Raw genomic sequence first — 22,947 nt, forward strand, 5'->3', positions numbered from 1 at the left:
CTCACTCCACGATAAAGTTGCATCATGTTTTTTTTGTAAATAACCTGAGTTCCTGTCATTCAGCAGCAGTGACCTACTGTGAAAGTGATCCATTCTAGCGTTCGGATGGGTTTTTTTTTTTTTAGCCTGTGGGTAAACCACATCAAACACACGCTCGGCAGGATTCACATACTGTTGTGCCGGTTTGATCTTTTACAACCTTACATGCTGTATTAACAAAACTCTTCAAAGCAGCCATCCATCACTGCCTTTTCACCTGTGCTGTCTCTGTCGACAAACAGATTTTCCTGCTCTCAGGTCTTATTCCTATGTTTAAGGATCCTTTCAAGAGCGATGTTGTTTCCTCTCTAAGCCGCTATCAGGGGAGTGCAGTTCGGCAGCTAGCCACCCATGCACGGAGTCAAAGGTGATCCTGAGATCAGTGAGACAGCTTGAAAGCTGAGATGGTGTTGCGTAAGAGAGGAAGCTAAATTAATCTGCTGAAATCAAACTGAGCCGCAGGGGTTGTCCAGACCAACAATGCTGCCCATGCAATTTAAGAAAGATCTGTTACATCACCACACTTGTCCTACTCACGTAGCTATCAATAAAGGCTAAAGTGCCTTGCTTGGGTTTTTGTACAGAACAGTCTGTGCTGTGAGGATCTGCGGCACAACGCTGAGACACATTAGCCCAGGGAGGGACTCACAAAAGGTTTCCTCAAGTGTATAATATGTCTGAAGCCACACAACTGTTCTCAAAGCACATTTTGTCAGCTGCACTTTCAAAAATGTCTTTGTTTACTGTGTTTTTTCCGAGCGGTTGTATAAGAAAACCTAATGCCCCCTCTTTATCTGGCACTATCACCTTTAAGAAACAAAAACCACAATTTTCTCATTTTTAAAAGTTCAACTTTGCAAGGTAAGTTTTTCATTTCACTTTTTAGCATTTGAGTTTCGTCGAGTCGGTTGTATAAGCTGAGGAAATCAGGTCACAAATAACTTGCAAGTGTTTTTTTCCCCGTTTCATTTCCCTGAAGCGGAGCACATATGGGAATGCTATACCTTTCTGCAGTCAAGAAAAGTAACAGCGCTCACTTTACACATGTACGGCTGCAGTCTGAACAGAGTGTGTTTGTTTATGGGACGACTCCCGAGAGGCCACACAGCATCCTCCGTTTTGTACAGGTATGATGGATTCCTTCCAAGTTAGATAAGCGGAGCGAGTCAAAGGCATCTTTTGATGGATGCAAGATGCTCTACTGGGGGTTTGTTTACTAGAGGTAGATGAGTCACTTAATCACTGACAGAATGGTAGTGATCCGTGAGACCGGCGTCAGCTAACATCATCTGCAACCTGTCTCCCTAGTCATTAGAGAAGAATCCAAAATGGCTGCCAGACTGTCAAGAGGCTGAATACCTCTCAGGTGATTAAGAGGAGGGTGTTGACATCCATCATCTCCGTACACGGCATTGAGATGCATTCGGCCTGTAGAGCATCACAGTGGGGTAAAACCCACTGCTGTATGCTTTTCATGCACGCTGGCATTCAGAGACGTCATTTACATCTGCAGCGCAGCGGACAGAGAGAACAGTTGGTCTATCTTAACAAATGTCAGCTGGATTTCCATGAAATTTTTCACAGACGTTCTCAGACTCCAGAGGATGAACTCGGACTTTTCATAGCGCCACAAGCAGGTTAACATTTTAAATCATCCTGTGAAACAGATAGGTGTGTTGGCACCACATGTTGTGGAGACGTTTATGGTTCCCAGATTCTGACTTGGTTTTCATATCGGGAGGCGCTGGTGGCAGGCAAGAAGGCTCTGTGGCAATAAAAACAGGTATTTAAAGCCTAAACATGATCTTTTCCTAACCAATGAGGTTTTGTGCCTAAACCTAACCGGAGCATAAGAACAATGTTGACATAACATCAAAGTGACAACAGACGCCGCTGTTGCAGAAACAACTGGATTGTTTCCGTTTTCCTCAGAGACAAAAAGTCTAGAATAGAAATGTGATCGTAAACAGTATTGGTGCCAGGCTGCCGACCCGACTGGATCACCAGGGAACCAGTCTAAATGGTTTCATTATTCTGTATCCATTACATTGTACATTGTGTCTCCTGACTTTTTCTAAAGCGCCGCCATGTGGATTTATATAAAATGTCTCGACAACAATTGGAAACTGGATTTCAATTAAATATTTCCAGTTTTTCCAATACTTCTGGTTAATAATACTAATAATATTCTCATTATCCTCAGCTGTACTTTGTGTTGCGTGCTAATTAGCAAATGTTAGCATCCTAAAACACTAAAATCAGAACACAGTGATTATTTTCTCATTGGATTCATTCGTCATGTTAGCATGCTGATGTTAGCATCCAGCTGAAAACAAATTCTCCTTTCAATCAGTTGGTGCACGATTGCAACCTGTTTCATCGTTGTCTCAGGAATCATTTGAAACTATTCCTATCATGTGAACCTCATGTTTTTTTCAAGATAAACCAGCCTGTAAGCAGATGAAGATTGCTTCTACTCATACCTGTTTTGTCAACAGATAAAGAGATTGCGTGGAAACGCTGAAAAGCTCTGTGCTGCACGAACATGTCGGGTTGTCTCAACCTGATTGTGCTGTACTTTCCTTTCTTTGTGTCTATTTTTGTCCGTGTTCACTCAGCGTGCCTCACGCTCACGCTCACTTGCTACAGATCTCACTTATTGTTTCACTTGTCAGCACTGATTATGTGGAGTTTAACAGTGTTTTGATTCGTAGATAAGATGGTTTTAAATATAGAGAGGTCACATAGGTGCACCCTGTCACAACTGGCCAGATATACAGCCGGGGTCGGGTCAGCCTGGTAACAATGCAGGTAAAAATGGCTCGGTGTGACAGGATGAAGCTCAAAATGAAGGCTGTAAGACATCCAACTGAAATAAAACTACATGTATATTCAGTGTTTATCCTCTGTTATGGTATTACAGTGGAGGCCTGGTCTCTACCTGTTTCCACAGGGCTTCATAAAAGAGCAGCACTAAACTCTTTTGTTAATGATGATCGATAGCAAATGCCTGAAACGTCTGATTACCCTGAAATACTGCAAATGGATGTTGTACTATTACATTCGATTTCTGGTCTGCTGCTTCTAGCCAAATCCTCCAAAAACAATAAATTGTGGATTCAGGATGGAAATAACAATATGCAAAGTCATCAGTCACATCTCAGTTTCCAGCCAAAGGCAAACAGCAGACAGTGAGGGAGAACAGCACCGAGAGATGCTGGATGTCTCCATATTATAAACATTTAGTAATTTCCTTGAGCTGAATTCTTTTGGCACAATTAGTCTGAAATCATGAATCATACTACGGCCTGTCGCCCTTTTTTTCCCCCACCCTTTGCTCACCCGAACCCCAAAGGAACGAGTTCCTGATTCTGTGTGCTGATCAGAATAATACATCAAGTGAAAAGTGGTCCTTTTTCAAGAGACTGGACACTTAAACCTGATTATAGTCGCATTAAGATTTTGCAAGACTGTGCTCCCAAGTTCTCCTCTTTTGGAAATCATCGAAGCCTGAAACTGTTCAGGTCAAAAGGACCCGTTACGGCCATGTTGATACCTTTTTTGGGTAAAAATTATAAGGCTAGAGAGGTACATTGTCCGTCTTTGCGTTCCCACTATGATGCTGAAGCTGTAACTGTGCTCCTTGGCAATCAGCCAGTCCTTTAATCCCTTCTCAAGGGCAGCATTTTGCTAAATTGTTTTTACTCAACTCAATACTTTCACATTCATTAAGGAAAAAGGGCAAAATTAAAGGGGTTTTATGGAAAAAACTTGTAGCAATTTACACGTAATAATGACTTTTTTATTGGCCATATGTGAGCAAATTGTAACGTGACTTGAAAAATGAGACCTTTTCCATTTCTGGATGATTAGTTTAAGTTGTTTAATGCTGCTGGACCATGGCTTTCTTTGTGAAGGACTTGAATTTTCTGCTACAGTCCAAAGGATGCGACTTTATGCACGTTCTCGTCCTTGTCTCAGTTCCTCTCTCCCCTCTGTTAACAGAGAGCAACAGTAGCTAACAACGACTTCCAACACGACACAAAATTTTCACCGAGCGTCCTTAAAAATCCTTAAAATGCCAACATCGAGCAGGATTATTGAGTGTGGTGCTAAAGGAAAGTCTTCTTCATCGAATTTGGTATATCTGGAGGTGGTTTCACCTCGATTGTCCTCAGCAGCTGCACACTTGACGCTATATCCTGATAACACAGATTTGTAATTATAGTGCGTGTCTGTTAACTACCAAACAATACTCTGAAATACTATGAGGATTACAGTGTAGTATTTATATACGGTGTCAAAATGGGGATGCAAATAACCTCGATGATCTAAATTCCAGTGCAAAGGCACATGAGGATAGTTGATCTGTAATGTCTTTTAGTGGTTGGGTGCTGTCTACCAAATTGGCATGTGACGATCGCCCACAGTGAAACGTGGATAAACTGTCCCGCTGTCACTCTGATGGCAACCTACAACTGCCTGACTCCCGTCACCAGCTTAAGAGCCTGGATATAGTCTGACATACATTACCGTGCTGGTTTTAAAAGAGTCTTTGTCTCTGTTAAACTTCTCTGTAGCTGTGGACAGCCTCAGGATCAGGAACAGATAGCAGGCCAGCAATACTGAAGAAGCTAAGCTAAGAGACTGCAAATAACAACGGCACACTGGCAGGGGGCTGAAGGGATGTACTAGTTTTTGTTCTCTCTGGTGGAGGGCCTTTGAAAATCACGATGTTACGATGGTACTGGGCTCAGTAGTCGATGACTGATCGCCATCAGTGCAGGTTGGGAGCTGCCAAGGCTTTTGGACATGTAGTACAGTAAAAAATAAGAGTAGGAGAAGAAAAAATTACTGCTGATAGAAGGTCAACCTGCACTAGATAATAAGCCTTCTTCAAGAAATCTGCAGTACTTTGGCTGTAATCAAGAAAAAAAAAAGGTTGGAGGAAGGAAACCATGGCAATGGTGAGAGTGGTGTGAGTCAGGAGCAGAGCGGGACGCCAAGAAATTACTTTAATAAAAAAATAAAGAAATAAGTAAGAGATTCACACATTCGGTGAGATATCGGAGGGTGAATCGTCTTCGTCAAAGCCAGCATTCAAAGAGCACGTATCATTGTGACTCGACTCTGTATGTGTGTGCGTAGATCTTAATTTCCATTTATTCAAATTAGATAAGCCCAGCAAGTACAGAAGCAAATGTTACAGTTGAGTCATGCAAAAAACCTAACGGCTGTACGGTGAGGGAATCAAGATTTTCCCTTTATTATAACTGAAGTAAAGTCATCCTGTCAGACAGTTGGTTACAATGAAGTGTGAGGCCTTGCTATAAACTTAAATGAGGACTGTCCCTCGACCTAACATCTGCCAGCATGTACACACTGGGATTAGGGCCTATGTATTTATAAGAGCTCTGTTTCAAGTGATCTCAGCGCTTGGAATTTATTTGATTTGTCGAAGCAAAATAAATGCCGCTGGACGGGCTGTTGTGTGCCTCAGCTGGGATTTAATCGGTCCAGATGGAATCGAACAGATTTGCGGAGAAATCAAAATAGAAATCGTAATGGATCCTGTCAGGTTTGGATCCGGGGAGCAGGGCTGTGGAGGGGGAAGCCTTCAGAGAGGAGGCTAATCACTTTCAGATGACCGGAGTCTCGTCCCAGCGAGGACGTGAATGTGTTCTTCGTGTGTTAGTGTGCAGAGATAGATGGACGTGTCTATCTGTGCACATTTCATAGAGGTTTTTTCATAATGTTATCGTGAAAACAAAACAATGAGATTAATCTAATTGGAGAAATATGTTTGAAAACAGGTTGAAACAGTGGACACTCTTACTTTTAACATACTTAAAACAAGTGTTCTTCAAGCAGGGTCTTGTGAAAGTCGAGTTTTAACATATTGGACCTTTTCCGGACGATTTCCGGGCGTGTTTGTGGCGGCAAAAAAATGATATCTTTGACGAGAATCGGGACATCTCCACTCGTATTTGCTTCGTGCTTTTAATGAAACCTCTTGACGCCTTCAGCCGTGTTTGTGGCGATCAAAACAGGTATTTAAAGCCAAGCTGTGATGTCATACTAACCCTGACCAAGTGGGTATTGTGCCTAAACCTACCCGGATCATAAGCTTTGCACATAAAATTGAAAATTCAACCTAAAGAAACAAAAGTTGTAACATGAAGGACTGTTTCCTTTCAACATATCTGCGGTTTGCAGAAGCATACTTGTTTTTTTAACGCAGAGACACTTTCAGAAGTGTCTTTTAACTGGTCTTGAAAACACTGTACTGTCATTCCTGAAGTGCTTAGTGACGTTTTCACCGCTGCCATGTGTCACCTCCTTGTGTCCCCGTTTTCTTTCCACGATGAAACATCTGGCACTGAACCAGAGACTGGACTTGATCCCTCAGAAACGCCACACATGTGTCTCCTGTTGCACATGGCATCTCAGATACTCAATATCTCAATATCGTAGCCGTCTTTATCCTCGTAGCCGCCCCTCCTGCTTCACGCTCGTATGCTCGTGCCATTATCTGGACCAGGATACCACTCCTTAAAAGCTCATCAACACAGATTTTTTTTCCCTTCTTTGATAAGCCCTTCCCTCTCCTTTTTGGGACTGACACACAAACCTCCCCCCCCAATCTCCTTTCTCATGACAGATGACTTCACTCACTCATTGTAGACAGAGCCCTGGACAGGCCCCCAAGGCATGCATACTTAGGGCAAATCCCCAAACGCACACATACACACACGTACACAATTGGTGCAGCTGACCTTGTATAGAGGTTGCAGCGCCGCTAAAACCCCCAAAAGCCTCCTAATCCTCTTCCACCGGGCCAAGGAATAAACTGAACCCTCCCTCGTCTGCTCAGTACCATGCCATTGTCTGACTGAGAGCCGTTCGAGACTAAAAAAAGGAATAGGATACATAAATTCAATGGAGTGATTTAGATCAAAACTTAGTAGTATACTCTAATCCACGCAGGCCTCACTGCTAAGCATTTCAAGATGAGGTGGAGCCAGGCTGCTTGTTTTGGCAGCGTTGTATTTTAAACGGCTTTTTAACCGCAGTACTTAAGTTGTCATTCTGGTATGCGTTCAGTTAAAGAGGATGCCAGGTTTTCAGTCATATCCTGGACATCCTCGTGTTGTTCACTTTCCAGGAACCGGTTTTTCTGGCTTTTAGAGTTTGGTAAGGTCGAGCTTGTTAGACGGGTAAACACAGAACGGGTCAGAGGATTTTCAGTTGTATGTTTTGGTGTGGGCGCGTTGAGACTTTCACGAAGATCAGAAATTCCCACACAGTGTTCAGCAAGAGTTGAGCGAGTCTGAATTCCTGATTTTTAATAAAAAAGCCAATGATGGGAGGGCAGCCGTTGACCCTCCAGGACTGTGTTGAGGTGATTAAGTACCTGGAGCCGTGCAAAGAACACTTCATTTCACTAGGACAATTTGAGCCACACACTTAATCACGTCTGTATTTTTTTTCATGCCAGAAAAAAGTGGTTCAGACTTTGTGTCGCTATTCGAGAGCATCAAGGACTTGAACTTTGAAAGTTGCAAAGTAGATTATAATCAACATTACGTCCAAGATGCCATTGTAAAACCCGTTGGAGCATCGCCAAATGTTAAAACTCCAAAAAGTGTGTTAGGCTAAGCTGTATTTAATTTTCAATGATTGCAAATTAGAGGACAAAGACAAGACTGCACCTGTCTGCCTGTCTGTGAGTGACAATTTAATGAATGAGCAGTCTGAAAGGAAGATTTGGCTCCTTGTCAACGTTAATAACAAACAGTGTTTACAACAAAATGTTGCGTGTTGTGTGTGTGTGCTGTTGGACGGACCCCAGCGAGCCCTATCAGATGAACTGAAAGTTCCCCTTCACCACATGTGTTCATTTGAATATAAACTGGTTATGATTGAATTATTCATGATGTATAAAAGTGGATGTTGTTACAGTATCTTTTACATACAGTTCAACTGTCTGTGTGTCTGTTTTTGATCAAGTCTGCATAATACAGTGGCACGGCCTCGCTGGATAGTTCAGTTGTTTATCCATTAACTTATATATAACATTAAGCGTTAAACTATTTCAACCATTTAGGCTCATCTATCCATTACCTTTCGCTATTTCAATCATTAATACATTACTTTTAGCTAAATATTTCAACCCTTTAGTTTATCAATTACCTTTATCCAAAACTATTCAACAATTAGCCATTACTTTTAGCTTACAACTTCAACCATGTATCCATTACATTTAGCTAACTATTTATTTAGCTAAGTTAGCATGTATACATCCTATCCCAAACATGTATCTATTGCCTTTAGCTTTTTCATTTACACATAACATCTGACTATCTATTTTTACTCTTAGCCTATCTGTTACTTTTATCCATTTTTCCACCCATGTAGCTTCTATTAGCACGTTGAACAGGACTATCCCAGCCATGTGTTCCAGTTCTTTATCCCTGTGCATGCAACCATTCACATTCATGGTAGGACACAGAAGATAAACATAGATTATTGTTGGTTTCAAGCTCTTGTTATCTAACGTCTTGACTGCATGCATTTCATATTTGTCAGGTGCTTTATGTAAGAAATCCTCTCCCAGACTCCTTTGAGACCGAACCCAGGGAGAGGTCATACATATTTATTTGGCGCACGTCTTTATCTTTCATTGTTTCATCCTCTTTTATCTTTCGAACATCTTGTTTTCTCGAAAGGTAGAAACTCTCTTCTAATGTTGCTATTCTCTTCACGGCTTGTTTTGACTGCTGTGCCACTCTCAGAAGCACAAACTGAACCGCAGGAAGCCCTAATAGCGAGGATAGAAAATTATCTCGCGTATCCCAAAGTCGGCTAACTTTGCCTTGAAGATGATAAGGCTGCTAATAATAAGCGCCCGCCGCTTGGTTGTGGACACTCTTGACTGAGGAAGTAATTAAGCTCAAGCAGTTTATCAGCGGCTGGCCGGAGATGTGCTGTCTTTGTGTGATAAAGAGGAGCTGGTGAGGTATGCCCTCTCTCTCTCAAGTGTCCACCCCACCCTATTTTTCATCCTCTCCTCCTCTGTCGCACTCTCGCACTCCATCCACTTCTCACAGGGGAAGCCCAAAGCAGATCGAGGCTAAGAGCCACACGGCTCAGCCATCATGTCACTCATCCCTCGGCCTGTCCCTCCCCGCTCTCCTCAAATGTCCAATCAGGCTAATTTTAGCCAGGGCCCGTGTTAAATTTGGCAGCGTGTCCCTAAGCGTGCCACGATGCAGATCCGCTTGTACCGACACACGACGCTCTCTCTGTTTTCATTTCTGCAGCGATGTTCCCATGTGGTTTCTATTTTACAGTGAGCAGACTTAGCATAGGAACGGCTATTTGTGATAGCACGGAGGGACATGTGATACAGTTTTTAGGATGCCTTGCCCCCTCTGCGATTGGAAAATAAGCTGCTTTTAGCATCCAGACACATAACTGGAAATGTTAACAGAGTACAGAGGTAGAATACAGTACGTTAAGTCACCGCTGCTGAGACAGTTTGTTATGTAAACACCTGGGGACTCGTGGCAGCTCATTACAGCTGTTTGAAACCCGGTTTATACAATATACACTGTAAGTCTGTGACAAATACTGAAGGTAAACTGCCTTTATTTATTATTAAACAGCGCTGTTTTAAAGATACAATCTTTGATGATGATAATATCTGTGTTTTCCCACCTCAGGCTCTTAAGGAAGACTTAAAAGCGAAAACAAGAACAAGATTACTGAGAATAAGCATCTTATTATCACAGGACTCCTGGCTAAAGACAGAGTGGGAGGCTCAAACACAGAGTTTTCTGTCTTTCATGTGCATCTCTTATCTCTTCAACGTTACATAAAGCTGTTACGTCTTCTTTCGCTGATGCAGCCACCGAGCCTGCAGCTACAGCGCGACCCCACTTGAAGTCCTGATATGTTTCGCAACATGTAAACACTGACTCTATTTGTTCAAGTTGTTGAACGACGAGCCTCGGCACAGAGAGTGCGTCAGAATTAATATGTTCTAAAGCAGAGAGGCCGGAAGCCACCATTTGTTTACAGTGACGGGGATGATGAATGAACAGCACGCAGACGGTGGATGTGAAACAAACCAGTGTTGGAAATATGCAGAATACTAAGTGGGCACATAAATTGCAGTTTTGTCTGGACACTTTTTCTCCACTTGCAGAGGCTGTAAATGTGACTATATTAGTCACAGTTTGATGTAATGATGTTATTCAAATAAAAATCATTACAAGAGAGGGGAAAAAATACATCGTGTCACTTCAAAACAACCGATTATGTAACATTCCTGTGTTGTTTTCTCCGCAGACAGCGAGATGCTCCCCCTGGACTGCCTGCGTCCTCGTTCTTTCGCCGCCAGCCAGCGGGCCTCCATTCAGAGAAACGGCGACGACCCTCGCCTCTCCATCAGCCTGTGTGACCTGAGCCAGCAGCAGCAGGAGGCGCATCTGGAGGAAGACGACGAGGAAGAGGAACAGCTCCAACCCTTGAGCTCCGCCTCCTGCCACGTGCCCCAGAACTCTCAGAACTCCCAGCAGTGCTCGATGCTGCCCAGCCATTTGGACACTGATCTGCACTTCCACCTGGTGCACGGCATTCACGTCACCGCGCTGGATAAGCACACGGTGGCGCGGCTGGATCACCGCGGCGACGAGAGGACCCTGGTGTTCACCAGCCGGCCGATGCGCTGCTCGGAGACGGTGTTTGTGAAGGTGAAGGCGGGCGTCACGCGACCCGGCTGTCTGTCTTACGGCGTGACGTCATGTGACCCGGCCACCCTGAGGCCCAGTGACCTCCCGTCCAACCCGGAGTCGCTGGTTGACCGCAAGGAGTTCTGGGCCGTGTGTCGGGTGGGCGTGCCGCTCCACGGCGGAGACATCTTGGGCTTTGTGGTGAACGCAGAAGGGGAGGTCATGATGAGCCATAACGGCGTCAGTGCAGGGATGCAGCTGTGTGTCGATAACTCCAGGCCGCTGTGGATGGTCTACGGGCTGCACGGCACCATCACACAACTCAGGATTTTAGGTTTGTCACTTCTTCTTCTTTTTGCAAGTGTTCCTGCCTAAAACACCTGTCTGGTTTTAAAAAAGGGTGGGACACTCTTGGAAACTCACGATTTCATTCGATTCTGATTCAGGTTCAATATCTTGACCAAGGACACTTAGATATTAGACTGCAGGGGCCGGGGATTGTACCACCAACCTCGTTATGAGCCACGATTAAAATAAACAGATGAATTCACTCCCATTATCTTTGCTCACCCTCAGCAATCCTCACCACATGTCGGGGAGGGAGCCAAGATGGCATCAGTGTAACACGTCTGTTATGACGTCACCAAGAAATTCTGTCAATAGCCCATTTTCACAGCAGATATTTTGACTTGTCAAAGCAGGAAAAGCACAGGTGTGAGCGGTAACGTTAACAATGGCTTCAGCCTATTAAGTGTCACGATAAGTAATGTCAGTGGCCTCCGGCTATGCTTTTCCTCCTCTGCCCTGCATGTTTTAGATGTTTGCCTGCTCCAGCGCACCTGAGTCAAATGAACGGGTCGATGACGAGCTGATCATTTGCAGGCAGGGAGCAGGACTGAAAAACACAGCTCAGACAACTATGGATTTAATGTTGCAACAATCTTAAATGACAACTTTTGATTACCAGACTGTGGACACACCTTGTTTGACTGGACTAGCTTACATCAAGGCTAACAAAGTAGCCCAGCTAATAATGTAAACCTGGCGAAAATTCAATTGGTTAAGCAGCCGAGTCTCACAAAATTGTTACAGGTGGTTATAAAGTCACAAACTGGCTTTTAAATGTCTGTACTGACTGTTTTGAATTGAGACATAATCTTTCAAGAATCGATTTTTCCCCTACGCCTGATAACGGACTCCATCATTGTTATCATTCCCTCAGAAAACAACCAGTCCTCAACCGTAATTGTTCACTGTAATTCGATTTGAGTGCCGTCTTATTACTCTCCATCTTCAGGTGTGATGTTCCACATGTTCTTGGACTGTTAATGGAAACTCCACGCCAAGCTATTCGACAGCTTAGACAGAAAATGTGTTTCATTAGATTTCAGTCTTAATGTTTGCTCTGGATGCTTCTATTTAAGTCGCAGTGATACCAGATTTCCTCCGAGCAAACAGAAATGTGCGAACCCAGATCAATCGTTCCCCTATTTTATTAGTTTTAAGCAAAAGTTGATTATTTAATCACGTCGCGGTTCGAGGAGTTCGAACAGATCTTCACGGGTTGTCTTTCCATTCAGAAGTTGATGCAGTCTGCGATCCTTGAACGACCTTTGGAGGCTGAGTTCCCACTCAAGCTGAGTCACAAAATAGTTTCCCCCCTCCTTCACCGTCTGGGCTGCTCTCTGACTTTTTTATCAACTCGTGTATCTCCTGAGAATTTACATTCTACCCCCACAGCTCGCATATGAATGTTAACTCTGTGTCTTCGGCTGAGCAGAATTTCGGTCTGCTCCGTTTGATTCCTGCAGATTTCACACAGTGATAACGCAGCGTTACCTGAAGGTCCCCTGAAGTTAATCATGCCAGGTGCTGAGATTCTGCAGCTCCCCTGGATGCAGGCCCGCACGCACGGTTTAGTTCTGTCTGATTGGAAACGAGCAGAATAGGACGATATAATGGCTTACAGGTGCTGGTTTTGTGGTTTGACTTTCTTGCAGTGAAAAAGCTTCGTAACGTTTTATAATTAAAACGTTCGGGACATATTTACTTAGCTCTCTGGAGTATACAGAACATTTCTGATGCATATTTTTGAGTTTTGTTGATATTTTTGGTCAAATATGGAGTCGATTTACACCACAAGGACATATATTAAACTACTCTAACTCCAAATATGACCTCATTTCTATGTTTGGAAATATCCAAGCTCAATATTTTTCTCGAATATGGATTGTATCTATGGCATGGCATCACTGTCAGCATGAACCACTGATATCTTCAGCTAAATATGTTTCCATGCATGTAAACCCCTATTTACATTTTAAAAAACCTTTAATTTAGTCAACAAAATAGCCCAGACCTGTGATTTATGCTGGATTTTGGAACTTTGACACCTAAAACCAAGGTTAGCGCCCCTATGCCCTGCTTCTGGTCGCCTAACATGACCATACATCTGTAAATCATGCTTTAGTTGCCAGGAGCAGCTATTGTTGGGAACAAATTAATGCAACATTATGTAGAAATTGGCATTTTTGTGCAATTTGGCGCCCCCCGCAGTTTCTAAGTGAAACACCACTGTCGTAAATGCATATCCCAGGTGTGTAACAGCTAAACATGTATGTAACGCTGTCATCCTACCCTCTCACTGAAGTTACATCAAGTCATAGGGGGGCTGAGTGGCTGAGACAGAGACACCATTCACCCTATTACAAGACAGTGTGCCATCAACATGACTTTGAAGCTGTTATTTTAAGGTAAAATGTGACATAACGTTGCTTCAATAAGGATAAGTAGCCCACTGCAGAGGAGCCACAGGTGAAAATATTACTGAATATGTTTTGCGGCTCCAGAAAGATATTTTGGGGCCAGTCTGAGTCTCTTGTCTCGCTGAGAGTTTATTTTCTCAGACATTTGACACTCAGCGCACAAGAGCTATATAAACTTCAACACATTTGCGCGATCCAATTGAAGTTTGAAATATTTAGTATGACTCGCTCGGTTTTAAGAGTCGTGCACTTAAAGGATTTTAAACTCTCTATTTTTCATAAGATGGAGCTGTAGCGTTGCTCCGACTTAGTGTATTACGATGTGACTGTGAAACGCCGCAGAGTGCAGCGAGCACACACACACACACGAGTGCTTTTTGATTTGTTTACAGTCGCCGCAGATAAAGACATTCATCTTAATTCTATTGAAAACAATCTCCCTCCGCCGCCGCGTTGTCGTCTGGCTGCATTGATAATGATTCTGTCCCGACAAGTTAGCCTTCTTTTCACAGATAATGTTGATTAGAGGCAAAGTTTTCAGAGAAACTTCGGCAGGAGTCAAAATGCTTGTCATAATTTTCCTCTAATTCATTTCTCTTAGTTCATTTCTGGATTACAGTTCCTCCTCTCCTCTCTTTCATGTAGTCAGTCAGACCGACCGGGGCTGAGGAGGTTATTTCTGTCTTGCGTGGGCTCCCCCAGCAGCCAGCATTATGTATCAAGAGGCGAGGGGGGGGGCTGTGATAGCTCCTTACGATGCCCTCTGTATGCATTATTAAAATGTAATTGCATGGAGGTTTGAGATGCAGGGTTTTCCACCCACAGCCCGTTCCCTTAACACTGGTCCTCCAGTCGTCTCTCCACTTCCTCTTCTCCTCTTGCATTTTCCTCCCGACGTCTCCTCCTCCCCGCCACCTCCCCTATCTCTTCTGATTCTTTGGGGTATGAGCGTTCTTCGAGTCATTACCCACTCCAGCTGTGGGGAGTGCATTTGTGACGTCTCCAGCTCACCCACTCGCTGCAGCCCGCACGCCACAAGTTGCCATGGAAACATCTAGCTACTGAGGCAAGTGACAGTTTGTCATGGCTGGGTGTTGTCAAGCCTGTGAAGTGGAACAGATGGGAGTCTGTTGCTCTCACATGTTCGTTTTGTCCGTGTGATCTTATAAAACAAGATTTTTCTCATTTCCGGTGACATACATAAGATCAATAACGGCCGACAGTCGTCATCAAGTGTCCCTGTTGCGGTTGTTGCTGCTGCAGGTTTACATATGTTTGTTTCTTCATGTGCTCGGCTGTGATCAATATTTTCGTATTGACATTTGATAAGATGACTGTGTGTATGTCAAAGGGGTCGCTCTTATTGATCGAGATAGAGAATCAGGTCAGGTTAAAGTCGTTGGGGGTCGTTATCAGGCTTCAGCAGAGCTCAATGACGAGCTGATCATTTGAATCAGGTGCGCTGGAGCAGGAATACGTGGAAAACATGAAGGGACAGGATGGAAGAACCACAGATATAGAGTTCAAGTTGGATAACCATAGTTTTGAAAGAGGTGACTGAGCTCGCCTCTCGAATTTGGGTCTGAAGATGACTCTAAAGAAGAGGGACAAGAAAGAGCCGCACCACCTCCTGAAGTTTCACCACCACCTGCAGCTGCCTTCAGCTGTAAGGAGCGACTGAGTTCTTACAACTTCATTGTTCTTGATTTGTTATTTAATATTTTGGTCCTCACACATCAATCTCTTTGCATTTTCTTCAGCTGAATGAGGCAGCTGTTTCCTGAAAATAAAGAAAAAGCACAAAAAACCCACTGTACAAAAGACCAAGTTGGATGTGTCACACTCTTGAATTGCCCCCCGGGGATAAATAAAGTTTTTTGAATTGAATTGAATTGAATTGAATTGAATTGAATTAGCGACTAGCTGGTAAACATGGTGGAGCATGTAGCTACCAAAGAGCCAGATATTTCCCTCAAGGGATGTTGGAGACCAGAGACGAGCTAGAAGGAGATGAAATGATATTTCTTACAGGCAATATGTTAAAATTGACCATCTTGAATTAAAAAAAAATAGGGGCAGCACATCACCTAGCTCAATTAGCCGTACAGCTAGCCGCACTACCAGGGTAGTGCTGGTGTTAACACCACTAGCACAGGAGCTTTGGATCGCTTGGAGGCCCGGGGTTAGCTGGTTAGCATGCTAACTTCAATTGATAACTGTTATTTCTTCACATTCTGTTGATAATGTTGTTAATTTTTAATATTTTCTTACATATGTCACCTTTAAGTGGACACAAACACGACTTAAAATGATTGCTAACATACTTTTGTATCTGCTGGATGGGTAAATAAGCAATGTTAGTAGTTTAAAGCCTGACTTCTTTCAGACACGAACAAAATAACAGGGTGTGGCAGAGATCTCTATATTTGATAAGCAAGTGTTGAAAGCCAGCATACAAATGCTCAACCTTAAATACGCCTCCAGGGCTGCTGCATAGCAAAGGACATTCACACACTCGTTCCCGGTGGCAGAGCCAGCAGTAAATTTATAATACAAGAGCAGATGAAAGGTCCCCTTGATGAAAGGGTACATGAATAGACATGAAGGTTATCCATTCTTCCTTATTAGAGTTGACCAAGACATTTGCGAACAGCCGGGCTGCCTCATAGGTCACGTTAAGTAGGTAATGGAGGGGTGTATAAATGCTAGTGTATGCAAACACGCCTCTGTGTACACTATAAAATATGATAATATCAAGATTAAATAAATAGATGACTCCGATGGAAAAGCTTTTGTACGAGCGACCGCAACTTCTGTGTTCTGTTGATCTTTTTAGCAGCAAACTGGTTGTTGCGCGACCGGAAAGCTACTACGGTTTGTTTACGTAAGCTGAAACTGAGACTGCAGCGGTCGGAGCGGTCCGAGGAAAAGACATCAGAGTTCAGGGGTTGATGTTTCGGAGCACGTAGCTCGAGTTATGCAACAAACTGTATACATTTTTGTGTTAACAACAGACCACATAAAAGTGTTCTTTTCTTTTTTAGGCCACCAGTATTTCATTTTTTCTGCAAATTCTCACCATCTGCGGTCCTTTTTTTAGCTCTTTCTCCACTCCACTCTGTCATTGTTGGAAAATTTGGATATGCAAAATGTGGGACATGGATGTAAACTACCGATATTAGATTGTTTGATACATGAAAGGATGCCGGTGCCAAGTAGGTGGCCGGCCCCGACAGTGTAGCAATATTTCTGCCATGGTCAGTTGAAGGACAATGTGTAAACAACAATGCCGCGTGCCTGCCAGGCGGATCAGGATTTGTCCGTGGAATCGGGGGTTGGTATTCTCGTCTGTGCGGAGAGATGAGCTGCCAATATGAGAACTGATGCCAGTGCCGGTGGTTATGGGGCTCGGACGGGGACGGATCATACGGGACAGACACCAGATAGACTGTGGAAGCATTTTGTACCCTTCCCAGAGGGATCATGGGCTCATGAAGGAGGAAGGAGGAATGGATGGGAGGGGGGGGGGGGGGACGGTGCTTGGCGTCTCTGATGAGACTACACCAACTCAAAGGCTCTTGACTCACTCACACACACCCACACACAGACACTGTGGACTCACAAGTCATCTGCTTGGTGATAGAAAAGATTGAATGTTTGTGTGAGAGAGCGACGGCAGACTGAGACAAGTGGGGGAGATGCAACAAGACGTCCACTCCCGTCCATTTGCTAATTATCAGCTCTGACTAACCTCTCAGTGATGCACAGTGTGAATGATGGAAAGGAGTATGTAAATCTTCGGTGTCTCCTCTTTTTCTGTTCAGGCTCATCTCTGCACGCAGACCTCCGAGGCCCGTCGATCCCCAGCTCCCCGTCCTGTACACCCAACACCCACACAGTGCTGTGCAGCGGCAACTCCGAGCCCAACCTCAACACAACGTTGAACATCAACCTCAATTCCAGCCTGAACTCCAATTACCACACGGTCTTTTCTTCCTCCACAGGTTTGTCCGAGTGTTACAGTTTATTATCCTCCCTGTCCATCGATCGTCTTGTGATTCTTTTGTTTCTCTGTTTATGAAATTGATTAAAATGCAGCCAGCACACGGATCCTCGACAAATACTGTGTTACTGTACTTAAGTAGATTTTTCACACAAATATCTGTACTTTCTACTCCTTACATTTTCAAAACAAGCTTGTTACTTGTTACTAGTTTTAATACATTTGGGGGGAATTATCGATTATTTTTATTTTGGGTCACTGTAGCCGCCTTCCCACCATCAAAAAAACGCATATCATGCACGGCAGACGTAGCAAGACAGACACAGACAGAGAAGAAGACTCGAATGGGGAGAAAAGGCATGTCAGAGTCTCATATCTGCAGAGACCCTGCAGCCCTCTGCCTGGATTTTCTTATTTTCTCAATTATTTGCCTGGCTTTACCAGTCCAAAATGTCGGTATTTGACATCCTGGGAAAGAACTATCTTTCTGGTGCATTTACGAACAGCTCGGACAAATCCTACTGACTCTACCTTTAAGTTTAAATGTCTATGAATTATATTAATATGGCTTGAGGTTGAGTTAGCTTTGACCAGTACTTCAAGTCTTATTTTCCCACAAATATCTGTACTTCTACTTGAGTACAGAATGTGTGGACTTTTGCCACCTCTGCTCGGCATCACTGCGGTCAGGCTGCAGACAGGTTGACAGGAAAAATCCTTTCAGATAATGGCGACTGAAGGAGCGAGGACTGCAAGACAATTATTCCTCCATAAAGTTGTCCTGAAGCTTCGTTAGCGGAGAAAAACAGCAGGCAGGGTATTGACAGGCCTAAGTACAAGGTGCCTCGGATATATGTTGCAGTGAGTGTTTGTGACATGTGAGCGTAGCAATGCAGCTGCAGTTCTCCGCCTGAACTGTTTGGAAGGTTTCCTCAACTTGTTTTGTTTTCTCTTTCACACATCACATCTTTTTCACTCTTTTCCCTCAGGTACAACCCCGAGCTCTCCCTTCTCCAGCCACCCAGAGTCCCCCACCTTCCCGTCCTGCTCGGGCACGTGGAGCGACGAGTGCACCATCTGCTACGAGAACGTGGTGGACACGGTCCTCTACGCCTGCGGACACATGTGTCTCTGCTACACCTGCGGCCTCAAGCTCAAGAAGATGGCCAACGCGTGCTGCCCCATCTGCAGGAGGACAATCAAAGATATCATCAAGACCTACCGGAGCACGTAAGCTCGGCTCAGCTTCGAGAGGTTGTCAAAGCCATAAAAAGACTTTGTGAAGATGGACACAGCGCAAGTGAAAGCCCCGCTTGTTTGTGTGTGCAATCTGGCTCAGGTACTCTACAGCAGGACTCCATCATTAAAAACATTTTTTCTGTCATGTCTAATGCACATCGTTGGAAAGCTCACGTCGGCTCCTACCACCGGAAAAAGACCATCAGAAAATACAGTTTGATCAATGGGAACAAAACGTGTACTAGCGCTATCCGCATCACACCTTGACCTACTATCGTCCACTGACTGTGATTTGTGTTTCTGTTGAGGAGAAAGAGTAATCTGAGGAGGAGTCTGTCCCCCTTCCTGTTCTGGTGGTGACAGCACGGCTGCTCGCTCGTGTTTAGAAGAGGTAAAATTGTCCAGTGCTGCGGAAGAAACGGGGGAAAACAAATCTGTGGTTTCACTAGCTGCTCCTGCAGACTGTTTGTCAGAGAGCGCCGGGTCAAAAAGTGTGTTTAGAGAATCAATTCTCTGCTAGATCTGAGAAAATCGAGAGGATTTCCCGAACGTTTTTCAGAGGCCATTGAGGGAAAAGTTAAAAGAAGTTTCTGTGGTGGGAAAAAAACTTTGCAGCACTTCCAAATTAAGCCATTTCTGAATGCACAGATGAAATTGCTCTTCCTGCAATAAGCCCTAAACCTAAAGGGTAAAGAAATCCTTAAAGGAGCTCGGTTGCGTAATAAATGAAGTGTTTTGTCGGATATCTCTCTACCTGCTGTGCCTCTGTGCACTTCAGGCAGAGGCGAGATTGCGCGGAGGGTAAAAAACAAGTGCGAACGTCGTCGCCATAGAAGGTCAACCTCGCGGTGAACGAGGATGTAAATCAGCGAGGAGGGAGCGAGAGGGAGGGGGGAAGAGAGAGGATGTTGTATGTTTGGGGATGGCGACAGGGGGAGGACGGGGGTGTCTGCACATCGTTTCAGCAGAAAGAAAGTGTTTCCTCGCTCAGGCACGTCAGATACATCAGGAGTTTGTATGAAAGCCTGTAAAATGTGGGACTCGCATGGTTTGCACGTCCTGCTCCTCTGGCAGCCGTCCCCGCCGCTCCGGGTGCTGCTCGGCGAGCCGGCTGCATGCTGTAATTGGACAAAAGTCATTCAAATAAACATTGGTGGGCAGTGAAGTATTTTTAAAAAACGCTGCAGCAGCACACGAGGATGACAAATCGACCTCTTCATCCACCATTGCAGGCTTAATTCAGGTTTCTCTCTTTAATCTGTACATTAAATAAAAAACATGGTTATTTGCTCTCAGTGATGACGTCTTTCAGCGCACCGTGTCTCAGTCGGTGACATGGATGTAGCTTGTTATTGTGAGATTTTTTTCATTTGCATATCAGTTTCTGAGTGCTGCTCTCCGTCGGTAAAAGCAAACTACAAGGACACTTTCACTTTACTAATCTCATCCATTATGTACTGCTTTGAATTGTTGAGAAAAACAAGCTATTTTCAGGTTTCGGCCTTGATGAAAAACATTACTCAGTAATTTGTTAAGTAGTAAGTGCTGATTTGTTTTGTGTTCAAGGTGTTAACTTCGGCTCAAGTCATCTCCCTGCCGCCGTGGAGGGAAAAAAATCAGCAGTTCTGTTGCGTAACGTTTGAGTCACAGTGAAGTTTTTCTTGTGTGCCTTCGAAACGAGAAGTCTGGACAAACTTTGGTGTAACCACACAACCTACCGACACAAAGCCAACATTTCAGTGTGCTTAATATCAGCGTGTGAATTTATTTTACTGCTACAGATGAAATGTTTCAACATGTCACTGCGTTGTATGATACTGGAATTATTTTAATTTGCTCAGCTTTTACATTTCTACCTGTTTTTTTTTGTTTTTTTTCCTCTTGACCAAATATGACCGAGCAGAGATATGAATGGTTTTTGATAGAAAATGGTATTGATGAGTGTAATATTAACTGTACATTATGAGGTTTATTTATTTTGTCAATGCTACTATAAAGAATTCTCATTGTTTTGTTTTCTATGTATGACTATTAGTGTCCAAAAAAGTAGGAATATTGTTTATTTTATTGTTGCATAGTTAAAGATTATAGGATACTTTGCTCCTCAAGGCTCCGTGGATCAGCTGGTTTTCACTTAAAAGAAGAAGTTTGACATTTTGGGAAGCGTGCTGATTTAGTCTTTGGCGCACAGTTGGATGAGAAGATGGACGCCAACCTTCAGTTGTGGAAGTACTGAGTTACATTTACTCAAATATTGTACTTAAGTATAATTTCGTATGCAGGAGTGGAGTATTGAGGTACCAATATTCAATTTTTAATTAGAATTAACCCTTTTTATCAATTTATTTGCCCACACATAAGTTGAGTTGTGTCAGGAGAGGTCAAGAAGACGCCGGCTTGTACAACCGACCTTCACTATGTTAAAGAACAACAACAAACTTGTTACAAGACCAAAGTACTGCCTAAAAAGTAACTTGTTACAGCATTACCTATTGAGAAAGGTAACTTGTTAAAAGTTGATGTTACTTTAAAAAAAAGTCAGGAAACCGATTACCTCAGGATTACCGAGTAAACTAGGCTATTACATTTAAGTTAGACGTCACACATTGAATATTATATTCTACAGACCATAATCTGTAACTCCACAGGCTGCAGGAATTACAGACACTTTATCCCCTTTGCAGCATTTTTATGTTTGATAACAAAACAAAATCAAGTGAGCAGAATGGCGCATACAGCCTAAAAATGTTAAATTTGCAGAACATTATGATGTCACAGTGAAATTGACCTTTAATCTTTTGTATATAAAACATAACACTTCATCATTTTATCCTAGTGTGTCATAATTATCATATGACCGTTGAATAAAGGCCAAAGACTGTGTTTTGTGAGGTCACACTGATCTTTGACCACCAAATTCTAATCAGCTCATCTTTGAGTCCGAGCTGACTTTTGTGTGGGATGGACAGACAACCCAAAAAACATTATGGCAACAAGTAGCACACTCAATAGGCAAAACCAACCAATCAGTAGACAGTGATCCAATAAAAACAAAGAAATACACAAAAACAATACAGGGGAAAGAAGAAAAATATGTATATTCAGTATAAATACACACATATAAGGAAAAATTAGACACTGTGATGATAATTTGTTTGTCGACAATGATATTTTCATTGCAATGTATGAGATGACAAAGTTACAACAGTGTAACAGACGAGTAGAGACAGCAGGATGATTTCAGGTAGAGATGGAAGAAGGTGAACAGGAAGGAAGAACATAAAGGTAACACAAACTCAAATACAAACAACACAAGACAAAACCCAGCAAAGCAACTGGGATGAACTGACAGCTAAGCTAACCGTCTGCTAGCTGTAGTCGTATCAATCTTTACATCGAACTCTTCGCCAGAAAAGCACATTTTCCATGATGTCAAATGTTTATTATGTTCACCAAAACATGGTATTAAAAGGGAATACAATGTGTAATGATGACATCAGTTACCTATTAGTTTGTCCTTCTTGTGCATATTTGAATTATATCTTGAATGTGTGTTGTAGTGAAGCAGGTGTGAGTAGTTCCCAAATAATTCTGACAGCCTATTTTTTAACAAATGTGACCAAATATTTTCTGTCCAAACGAAACAAAAACCAGCGAGGAAGTGAAGGTTGGGCATTGTGCATTTGAGACAAAGAGAATCAGCTCATGTAACTTTGGTTTCCCGGGCCGGGGATTTCTATTAGTTGTTAAAAAAACATTCTTAAAGTGGTTTAAATATGTTCAGTTTGTTAAATAAAGTTCAAGTCTGAATAACTGGCTTTGTACTTGTTATTATTTCTCGTTATTTTGACATTTGAAGTACATTTTGAGCCTGTACAGTTCAGTCAACCCAACCACCAGGATAAATGTTTGCGATGTTTGTTACAAACCACAGATACGTTGCAACTTTACATTTCTTTTGGGTCAATTTTCACCTTGTCACAACGTTTGTGTTGCTTAACATCCATGCCAATGTGAAGGACGCACTGAAGTATGTGGACAGTGACGGTTGTATCGGTTAAAACTGACGGACCTATTATCTAGCATAAATGTACCCTCTTTATACCCCTCCTCCTCACTTCCTCCTTTGCAGCTGTAATAACTACAACAGCCACTAGAGGTCGCC

General features: G+C 43.2%; 1 protein-coding gene across 3 annotated transcripts in view; it reads left to right on the forward strand.

The window, feature by feature from the left end:
* The window catches only part of LOC141009790 (E3 ubiquitin-protein ligase NEURL1-like), a 31,452-nt gene extending 12,675 nt beyond the window's left edge, over positions 1–18,777 (forward strand). Inside the window, exons 4-6 of one of the 3 annotated variants that reach the window (XM_073482492.1) lie at positions 10,393–11,109; positions 17,365–17,544; positions 18,533–18,777. In XM_073482492.1, coding sequence (XP_073338593.1) covers positions 10,393–11,109; positions 17,365–17,544; positions 18,533–18,777 — 1,142 coding nt within the window. Of the gene's footprint in view, positions 1–10,392; positions 11,110–17,364; positions 17,545–18,527 lie in introns of all 3 variants that reach the window. The other 2 variants (XM_073482495.1, XM_073482496.1) reach the window with 2 other exon arrangements.
* The last annotated feature ends 4,170 nt before the right edge of the window (positions 18,778–22,947 follow it).

Source organism: Pagrus major, chromosome 15 (genome assembly GCF_040436345.1).
Source record: "Pagrus major chromosome 15, Pma_NU_1.0".
Classification (NCBI taxonomy): domain Eukaryota; kingdom Metazoa; phylum Chordata; class Actinopteri; order Spariformes; family Sparidae; genus Pagrus; species Pagrus major.